The sequence below is a fragment of the Phoxinus phoxinus genome (assembly GCF_949152265.1).
Source record: "Phoxinus phoxinus genome assembly, chromosome: 22".
NCBI classification, from domain to species: Eukaryota; Metazoa; Chordata; class Actinopteri; order Cypriniformes; family Leuciscidae; genus Phoxinus; species Phoxinus phoxinus.
The window spans coordinates 1,633,202-1,643,738 of record NC_136897.1 but is presented as its reverse complement, the minus strand read 5'-3'; the positions used below and the strand labels follow the sequence as shown (position 1 = coordinate 1,643,738).

Here is a 10,537-nt window from a genome sequence, read left to right as displayed (position 1 = left end):
CCACCAGTCAAAATCAGGATGTAACCAATGTTTCTAGTCCTAGTCACATGTCCTTGTGCAATGCTCTTTCCTCTCCTACCAGCACTGCTGCTGCTCCCTCTGGGCGTGAGTGACACTCTTCTTTGGGTGTTTGTCAGGGATGCCCTTGGACCTGAAGCGAGCCAATCACAATGACGAGCACAGAACTGTCAATCAAAATCAGAAAACAGGTCTATGAATAAATTAACAAAAAGTCAAAATATTTGACACAGTGGCAACAGTGGGTTAGACGCCCCCAAACACGTGGCCCCCTCTAAAAAATGCTGGGTTGTTTCAACCTAAATTTGGGTCAAATATGGACAAACCCAAACCCAACCATTGGGTTACATTTTTAAGTTATATTTTTAACCCAACGGTTGGGTTTGTCCATACTTGACCCAAATTTGGGTTGAAACAACTGAGCATTTTTTAGACTGTTTAATGTAGGTCAGTAAAAACCAAAAAGCAAAGTAATACCTTTTAAACCAATGGTGCCCAATCCCGTCCTTGGAGATCTACTTACTGCAGAGTTCAGATCCAACCCTGATCTGGAATTATCACGTGCTCCCGAACATCTTATTTAGCTGTGTGTGTTTAATCATGGCTGGAGCTGAACTTTGCAGGAAAGTAGGACTGTGTCTGAAGTCGTGCCCTATACCCTCGTTCACTATTCCCTACATTAGTCCACTAGTTTAGTCCACTTGAAGGAGTGGATGAAAACAAGTGAGTGAAATAACTTTGCGAATTGGCAGCTCCAGTAATAATGAAAAGATTTATCTTGAACTATGTCATGTGTAAACTTACATGAAACAATTTTATAATCAATTAAAAATCAATATCTACATGTATGATATTACGCCATCTTTTGGTCAAATGCGGGAATTAATTTGACAGTGCATTATGGGTATTCTCTAGCCGATGAGCGTACATCGGTTGTACATTCGTTATTGCGGTGCATTGTGGGATTGAATGAGTGCAGTTGATAACGTCCACTAGTGTTTCTGAAACCACTACAAATGGCTGTTCCCTCAGATTGAGTGATTTCGGACACAGTTATAAGATTGGGCACGCTTGTTTTAGACTGATCTTTAAACAGTACATGTCCTGAAAAAGGCATTGCAGGGAAGCAGCTCTGCAGCACAGATTCTAGAAATAAGCTTTTCTCTGCAATCTGTTGAAAATATTATGCTGCATTAATGTTGTGTCAGGATTACCATAATGATGAGAAAACGGCTACTCAGAGCTGTACACATTCACTGACTCAGAAATTATTTGTTTCTATGGCAACAGCAAAATGGATCGATGTACGGCTTTGTTATTGACAACAAAATCCTTCATCACTACATTAGTTCACCCTCTGTATGCTCTCACTAAATAAATTGCATGAAAAATAAAGAAAGCACACCACGTTATGAGCTGCAATAAAACAGCATAAAATTCCCAATGTACAATATTTTAAATGTACAAGACATGATTTGGTGTGAATGCAGGATTACTTGGCCTTGGACAAAAAAAATATGGACACTTTTGTTTGCAGTATAAAGACATTTTAGAGTGCTATTTCCTTTAATTTGTTAAAATTAGTATAGTATAAATGATAACATGTTATACTAGTTTATACATGACCCTGGATCTCAAACCCAGTCACAGTCGCACAGGTATATCTGTGGCAAAAGCCAACAATACATTGTATGGTTGTAATATCAAATATCAAAATTATAGATTTTTCTTTTATGCCAAAAATCATTAGGATATTAAGATCATGTTCCATGAAGATATTTAGTAAATTTCCTACCGTAAATATATCAAACATTTATTTTTGTGAGTGAATGCAGCACAATCGTGAACATAAATACACATCTTTAAAGGAGATTTTTTTGCACCCTCAGATTGCAGAATAGTTCAAATAGTTGTATCTCAGACAAATGTTGTCCTATCCTAACAAACCATACATCAATGGAAAGCTTATTGGTAACACTTGTTTTTTTCCCGATAGTCCACTTTAGACATTCTACTAACTATAAGCAACTTTGCAACTAGATGTCAACTAACTCTCATTAGAGTATTAGTAGACTGTCTGCTTAATATCTGCTAACTTTTTATTTTGTTGGTCCCCAAATAGACATTCTACTGACTGTAAGTAACTTGGCAACTACCAGTCAAACTTATTCTACTAACCCGAACCCTAACACCTAACCCTAACCTAACAGTCCACCAATACTCTAATGAGAGTTAGTTGACATTTAGTTGCAAAGTTACTTATAGTTAGTAGAATGTCTAAAGTGAACTATCAAAATAATGTGGAACCAGCTTATTTATTCAGCTTTCAGATGACGTATAAATCTCAATTTCAAAAAAGTAACCCATGTGCCTGCTTTTGTGGTCCAGGGTCACATCTTTTGGATATGGACACTGGACACAAGTCTGGCTCTAACATCTACAGCTGAAATATCTGACAGACATTACTGATCAGGAATAACAAAAAGATACCCTTAAGGTCCTAAAGGGATCTGGCATGACACCGGAGCTCTCTAACAGTTTCTTATTAGACATAGACGATTAGTGTAATTGTCAAAGGGCATCCCTGAAATCTGCTTTGCTTCTGATTTCCTCTTACTCTTCATGTCACAGTTTATCAGATCATCTTTAACCAACTTCTCAGAAGAACATATGTTTCAATGTACCATGTGTTTGTTTTCCCCAGAGTGCTAAGAGCCCTGGACTAAGGGTGCAGCCTACGAAGTGAATTTCAGGTTGTGAGTCCCTCCATTGTCCGTCGCAAAATTGATGTGAACTAATATTCCACCAACAAACTCACCAGGCTGGGTAAACATTCAAGTATAGCCAACGGTACCATTCCCCACTCAGCTTAAGCCTGACATGTTCTACAAAATGCTCTAGGTTGCATTGTTGAAGTTACTCTATTGATCACGGGAGGCTGTTTTGTTCCTTTTGTACTTTTTTCTCTCCACACAGATACGGAGACGTGTGAAGAGAGTGGCGCTACCTCCCCATAGTCTTGTCTTATTTGTCGTCTGTTTGATGTAGATCCGAGGCCACAGCGACCCATTATGTCTCATGGCTTTACTCTGTTGGTCATGTAGTCTGCTGTGTGATGCTGACAGTTGCAGAATCTCACTAAACGTTAGGCCAGTCTTCATCTATGTGATTCCTTCCGACATTTGTTTTCATCTGTCATTCAGACCAGTTTGTGTTGGCTTTGTAAGTTTGCTCTCAGCTCAGTTGAAAGTGTGCTATTTCTCTGCAGGAGAAAAGATTAGAATCAAGTTTGTTGGTTGTTTGATGTAGGAATTTTATTCCATCAATCATTTAATGGTGGGGCCAATGTAGGCATGAAATGGGCTTCAGTTAGGGGCCCTACATGGGTTCGTCCATGGGTTCTACGTTGGCCCTATCTGAATTATCCACAGTATAAACTAATTCCAATAGGGCCCAGCATGGACAAACCCATGGAAAAAACAATTTGTGGCCATACTGGGGCTAATTCCAATAGGGCCAGCATGGAACCAATGGAAAAACTCATGTATGGCCCATACTGGGGCTAATTCCAATAGGACCAGCATGGTGCCAATGGAAAAACCCATGTATGGCCCATACTGGGGCTTATTCCAATAGGGCCAGCATGGTATCAATGGAAAAACCCATGTATGGCCCATACTGGGGCTTATTCCAATAGGGCCAGCATGGAACCAATGGAAAAACCCATGTATGGCCCCATATCTTAAGCACATATTGTACCTACATTGGCCCCACCATTAAATGATGGCTGGTATGCTTAGCATGTCAGTAGTTGGTGGTATCATAGAGGCTCTGTTCCAATCCCTAGCGAAACCCTCTCCATTCGTTTGCTTAGGCAGCTCCCATCTAACGGGAGGTTCACATGGACAGTGAATAAAAGGCCATTTTCAATTGGGAGGCGTCAAGAGCACAGTAACTGCTATCAGTTCATAGATGCAGGGATATATTTTGAGTAGGAAGGTCTAGTACTAATCAACAGTACAGAGAATTAGATACCAACATTTTTTTTTACTGTCTTTAGGGGGTTTCACACCGGGTAGTTATAGGAACTCGGCTATAGGAACTAGCCACCATGGTGGTCCCTCGAGATCTTTTCCCTTAGGGCCATTTTCCTGGTTTCATTCGCACCACCAGTAGGAACCCGTCCACTCTCGTTGTTGTGCGGGACTCTTATTTTGACGGCGCTGAGAAAGCCATTCTATGTCTTCATTAGTTTACGATCTGTTTAACAGTCCTATATAATACCTCATTATAACTGTTAAACAAACAAAGTAAACGGTATACAAAAAATTATTATAGCATTTGCAATGTGGTTGATGCCTAATGTCGCTAAGACTAGAACATAGTCGTGTTTTTCTTGTTCCCTTTAAAGTCACTTTGGATTTCCTCCTTAGCGTAAAAGGTTTAGAAGTGCCTGGACTTTGGCGCCGGTCCATCTTTTGCTGTTTTCCATGTTCGTGGCATAAATATATAGGCTATAAACTGTTTGTTTACACGGCTTTTTAAAAATGGTGGCTGCCAGTGTTTCGGACGCGTTCGTCCAATCAACGTACACTTACGTACAACGTACAATATCCTGGGTTAGACCCTACTCTGAAGTAGGAGCTTTTTTTTTTTTAAGTATGTAAAGTTTACGGCATAGACTCGTCCAAGTCTATCTTAAAATATGTCCAAGAGTCTTACACACCGTTCTGTTAATGTAGGGTCATCGACATTACAGTTTCACGCCCCTAAACTTGATGCAGAATAAAACAAATTGGGATTGGTTGCTTTACATGTCAGTCAGACGGCCTCTGAATGGTCCTTGGCCAATGAAAGCTGCTATGGAGTCTGCCGTCAGTCTGAAGGTCTGGATACGCGAGACTATAGGAACTATGAAAACGTTTCTCCAGTGTGAAAGCCCCTCTTGTGAACATCCCTTAAGGCAGGGATGTCCAGTCCTGCTATTGGAGGGCCAATGCCCTAGAAAGTTTCGCTCCAACTTGCTCCCAACACACTTGCCTTAAAGACTATTCTTCTGAAGACCCTGATTAACTGTGTTTAATTGGGGTTAGAGCTAAACTCTGTGGGTCAGTGGCCATCCAGGAGCAGGATTGGACATCCCTGCCTTAAGGCAGAATCCTAAGCCAAATAAAACCGCATAAGTGACGGATATGAAACACTCCAGAGCGAACGCTGATTCCTCACTTGAATCGAAGAATAGATCACAATGCTAGGCTGACGTTAGCATGATACTAAGCTAATACTCTAGTAAGTAGTCCAGATAGAACTTATCTATTTTAATTAGACTGAACTTTTCATCAATGTTTTGCAGAATTGACTAACAGACAAAAAATGTTTTAATCTTAACCCAGTCCTTAGACTTTAGTTGCTTTATCAGTGAAGGACACATGCAATGCTGCCTTAGAATTTGACTAGAACGGTTTATCTTTGAATATCTTGTTGTTTAGATAGGTTGCTCACTAGGTTGTGGAACAGGACCATAGACCATATTCATAATTATTTTAGATTATTGTATTGTGTTTTTCCGAAAGTTTATCTGTTATTGTAAATCTTTGAAGTGGAATATTAGCTACTCCCAACTATTAAAGACAAGTACTTCTATAAAGTTTTAATTCCACAGTAATAACTTATTAAGGGATTCTCTTTTTTTTTAGTTCTGTGAACCTCAACAAAACTTTTCGGCCTATACTTGAGTGTTTACACAGAGACGCATGGAGTTTTTAAAAGAACAGACCTTTGTTTGTTCTCGTCTTCTCTTATTCCACAGTCTGTGTGCCTGTGTTCATCTCCATATGGTGTTGTCCCGAGTTGCATGTTGTGTGTAGTCGTTGAGTTGGCTTGTCAAGCTTTTGGTTTGCTTCCATCATCGTGTTGTGACTCTATGCTCTTGAAGCATAGGATCTCCTGTCCCCGTCATTCTCGATTGAGTCTCTGTAGACTTCTACTCTTTCTTTTGTTTTTTTCTTTGGCTTTGACTTTGTGTTTACCTTGAAACTCATCCTGGATCTATCTAATCTATTCCTCTTACCAACTTTCCACGAGATGTTTTCAACTTGCATGATGTTTTGTTTTTCCTTTGTTTTTAACTTTTTAACAATGCTTGTCTCTAGGTATACAACACATTGGACCTTACACTGTATACTGTATTGTGTACTGAACGGGACATGAGCATTGCCTATGTTTTCTTTATCATGAGTTTGAGTTTTAAATCCTTAAACCGTCTCAGTGCACGGCAGAGTAAGTGAATTACAGATGTTTTCCAAATGTTCTCCACGGGTGTCCCTCCGTTCTGACGGGGGGTGTTCCAACTCACTTTACAACCCTTTAACACTGATCTCCTTCCTCACGCAGATACGTGTTGTGAACGCATTTCGTAGCTCGCTCTACGAAGGCTTGGAAAAACCCGAATCCAGAACCTCCATCCACAATTTCATGACTCATCCAGAGTTTAGAATAGAGGACTCCACTCCTCACATTCCTCTTATAGACGACATCGACATTGACGACGAGGCGGCCAGGAAGAACTCCAGCCAGCCCACGTCTCCCAACAAGAACAACAACGCCATCGATAGCGGTATAAACCTGACAACCGACACGAGTAAATCTGCTGCTTCCTCCAGTCCCGGGAGTCCGCTTCATAGTCTGGAGACATCGCTTTAGCCATGAGCTCTCCATAATCCTCGTAAACTCTACGTTTAGAAGCACTCCGGAGTGCATGCGAACTGTTGACTGAAGGCGTGGTCGCGCCACTTTCTTTTACTGAACGCACGACTGACTCGGATGATCGCGGAGTGACTCGAGAAACTATACAAGAAACCACGAGCGCAGGCACAGCGCTCCCATTTCCTGAGGAAACGACAGACTATTACGAGTAATTTAAATCAAATTCAGCTATTATCGTTGCTCCTGCATGAATGTACATTACCCAGGTTTTTATTCGGAAACCTTTATTTTTATTTAAACGGTTTGATTTGATTTGGTGGGACGTGCGGTGGACTGCTATTTTACGACAGCTTATCTGATTCACTGATCTGTGAGTATTGTGTGTGGCATGTATCTAACTGTATAGATTTATTTGGTTATTGATTAAGGTGTATCCAGGTCGCAGGGCTCAACTTGCACAGTAGATTTGCACCTGTCGGAAAAGAGAAACCCATGGAAATTAGAATTTATTAAGCGTACATATATATTTATAGACATATTATAAATATATATTTACAGAGTTTATCTTTATTTGTTGGCATGTTGCCTTGTTCTGCTTCAATAACTACTTTAACTTATTTATGTCCTAAAGAGAATGTAATTTGTTTACAAAACTTGTAGATACGTCCTGGTTTCTTTGTAGGGTTCAAAACCACGCAGCAGACGTAGTTGGAACAGCTCACGTTGTTCAGTTCTCCTGTAATATCGGACTCTAGGTGTTTTATTACCAATTGTGCGCTGGACTTGCCTGCTATTTTGTCAAATAATGTAGATATTTTTAGAAGATAACAAAAGAAACCAAAATATAGTGGGATATATCATTAATGTGGCATCGTAGTATTAAAGTCGAGTGTCGGGATCGACGGCTCTGATCGGCCCCCGAGAAAATCCAATCGGTTCTGCTGGATTTGAAGGTTTCGTCAAAGTCAACGCTTGCAATGAACTTGTGGTCAGCCTCAAATGTGGGCATATATATATATATATATATATATATATATATATATATGATCAGGTTGGGTTTAAATATCTTCTTTAGAAGTATATACTATTTAACATAAAAATAGTTTCAGTTCCGTGTGACCATCGAAAGCTTCGATGGGTTTTATGTTGGAAACGTGTAAACTACTAAGTTATATTTGGCATCTCTGTATGAAAATCAAAATTGTGTTCAAATATTGTGATCTATTGTGTTGATTCTTCTTTTTTGACATTTAATTTGTAGATTTCTTTTGGTTGAAGGAAATGAGCCCAGCTCCTGAGCTGACGACACTTTGAACAACTGAATTATGTAATGTAACGAAACGAAACCAATAAGGAATGTTGCTTTTGACTCTTTTCTTAAAAGAAAGAGAAAAACCCAAACCAACAACAGCAACAAAAAATAATTACACACACACACACACACACACACACACACACACACACACACACACACACACACACACACACACACACACACACACACACTTATGATCCTTTTCTGCACTATCCGGATATGAATGAATTTCTGTGGTGTAAATTTAGATGTGCTTCTGTGTTCAAATCAAGCTTGTCTTCCTGCAGTCAGTAAATATACTCTAGCATCTCAACAGTATTCACTAGTCGTTAACTATTTATTGTACTCTAGAATTAAAGGACAAATGGGCGTCTACCAGAAGGCACACTTATAAAGTCACCCATGTATTCATTAATATTCTTTGCAATTATTGGAAAGGCATGATGTCATACACTTAATATGCAACTCATTTTTCGCCAAATTTTGACTGTTTTTTGTTTTTTTGTGGGGTTTTTTGTGACAATTTTCCTCATCAAGATAAGGTGCACAAGCTTTAACCGTTAGCTCAGGCATACTCAATGAGAGAAATGTACAAAAAAAATGTTTTTTTTTTCCAGAAATCTTTTACCCTTTATCATGTTAACGGGATAGTTCACCTAAAAATTACGATTCTGTCATCATTCGGTTCGTCTGCACTATCGTCTTCTGAAGTCAAACCACACAGAAGATTGAAATGTCATTATTTACTGAAAATCTTCCCCCATAGCTCTCCTTGGCATGTTCATGTGATGATGGACAGATACTATCTTTTCAATTGATAAGCCACTCCAGTTATGAAAACTGTAAATATGAACTGTTTGTTTTTGGGTGAACTGTCCCTTTAACGTGTCTCAAAGCCTCATTCACAGCCATTCTCACAACTGTTGTACACTGACCAAAAGAATCGCCTCTGACGCGTTGAAAGTTTGTCTGAAATGTGTGTGGACTGCAATGACTGCAGACGAGATCTTTTACGGTATGACTGGCCACTTCAGTTCAATTCAGTTTCGTTTAGTTCTGCGCCCTGTGTCGACGGGCCAAATAACGGATGCAGTTTAAAATGTTTAACCAATAAATCGGAAGGATGACGGCATTCTAATAATCACGAATAATAATATTTCTTGCAATACATCAGCTTCTATGTACTGTACTTAGCAGCATGCGTTTTGTGGAACAAAGAGCATATGACGCCACAGGTACTTTTGGCGCACTAGCAATTTATGGGTAAATGAAAAGTGTTCATCCATCTTGTTTTTATGAATTTTATAATCTATACAATAATTGTAAATAAAAAACTCAATGTCTTTGTTCATTTAATACTATGCAAAAAGTCAAGCTTTCTGATTGTTTCTCATCTACCCTAGAGTATGTTGCTGGAATGTTTGTGGTCTCAAAGTCAGTAAAACAAACAAAAAAATATTGTGATGTAAATGATTTTCTAGCCTGAGAACATGAACTGACTCTTGCTGCTTCCCCGTCCATACCACGATTCCAGACGGGAGCACAAGTGATACAAATGAAATGGAAGAAAAAATGAAAAAAATAAAAAAACAAGCACTTAATAAATTCCCAGAGGAGCATGAAAAAAGCAGTGAGCAGTGTGTGTGATGTTTCATCTGTGGCACGAGTAGATGTGCTGGGTTAAAGATATATTATGTGCTTAAGTCTGTCTGCTTTAATGCATTGATGTGGTCTCCAAACCCCACATGTAGGCCTGACACGATCATGAATTTTGTGCTGACTAATGATTGGATACATTTTTGTTCATATCACTTACAGTGCTGGGTTCGGATTACACGATTTTGTCACGATCCGTTTGACGTGTAGGGTGTCTTGGGGATTCGTAAACGACAACCGGCGTCGGGACGCAAAATGCGATTATTTCATCTCGTCCCAGCCAACATTTGTATGTGGGGCCTGTAAAGGATATTTCTCTACTTTAAGTTATTTTAGCCCGTCTGGAATGGGTCCCTCTGTCGAACAGGGTTCTGCAGTCTGGCAGAGTGAAGACAACATGGTTCCTCGTCCCCGTTTATCCGACAGAGGGAGATTCCGACAACTCCTGGCTGGCTCGCCAAATTATAAAGGATTTTTCCCTAAGCTTAACCATTCTATAATGTTTATACTCTGGTGCGTCTTCTTGGTCGATGTCGGCCGAGTCTAACCCTATACCCTAGCCCAGGGGTGGGGAACGTTGGTCCTGGAGAGCCACTGTCCTGCAGAGTTTAGTTCCAACCCTAATCAAACACACCTGAACCAGCTAATCAACGTCTTTAGGATAATTAAGGCTACAATCAGATGAATTTTTATCAGGGTTGGAGCTAAACTCTGCAGGACAGTGGCTCTCCAGGACTGATGTTCTCCACCCCTGCCCTAGCGCGTCTCCTGTCGACGTCGGCTGGGTGCTACCTATACTCCAGCTAGTCTCTAGTCGACTGCAGTTGAGTTCCCTATCTATAC

General features: G+C 40.0%; 1 protein-coding gene across 11 annotated transcripts in view; it reads left to right on the top strand.

Moving 5' to 3' along the window:
- Window positions 1-8,437, top strand: part of atp2b2 (ATPase plasma membrane Ca2+ transporting 2) — a 207,139-nt gene extending 198,702 nt beyond the window's left edge. For 3 of the 11 annotated variants that reach the window (XM_079597528.1, XM_079597535.1, XM_079597531.1), the window contains 3 exons: window positions 1-105; window positions 2,723-2,771; window positions 6,412-6,500. The exon at window positions 1-105 is cut by the window's left edge and continues 67 nt beyond it. In XM_079597528.1, coding sequence (XP_079453654.1) covers window positions 1-105; window positions 2,723-2,730 — 113 coding nt within the window. In that variant the 3' untranslated portion in view covers window positions 2,731-2,771; window positions 6,412-6,500. Of the gene's footprint in view, window positions 106-2,722; window positions 2,775-6,411 lie in introns of all 11 variants that reach the window. The other 8 variants (XM_079597526.1, XM_079597530.1, XM_079597529.1 and 5 more) reach the window with 6 other exon arrangements.
- The last annotated feature ends 2,100 nt before the right edge of the window (window positions 8,438-10,537 follow it).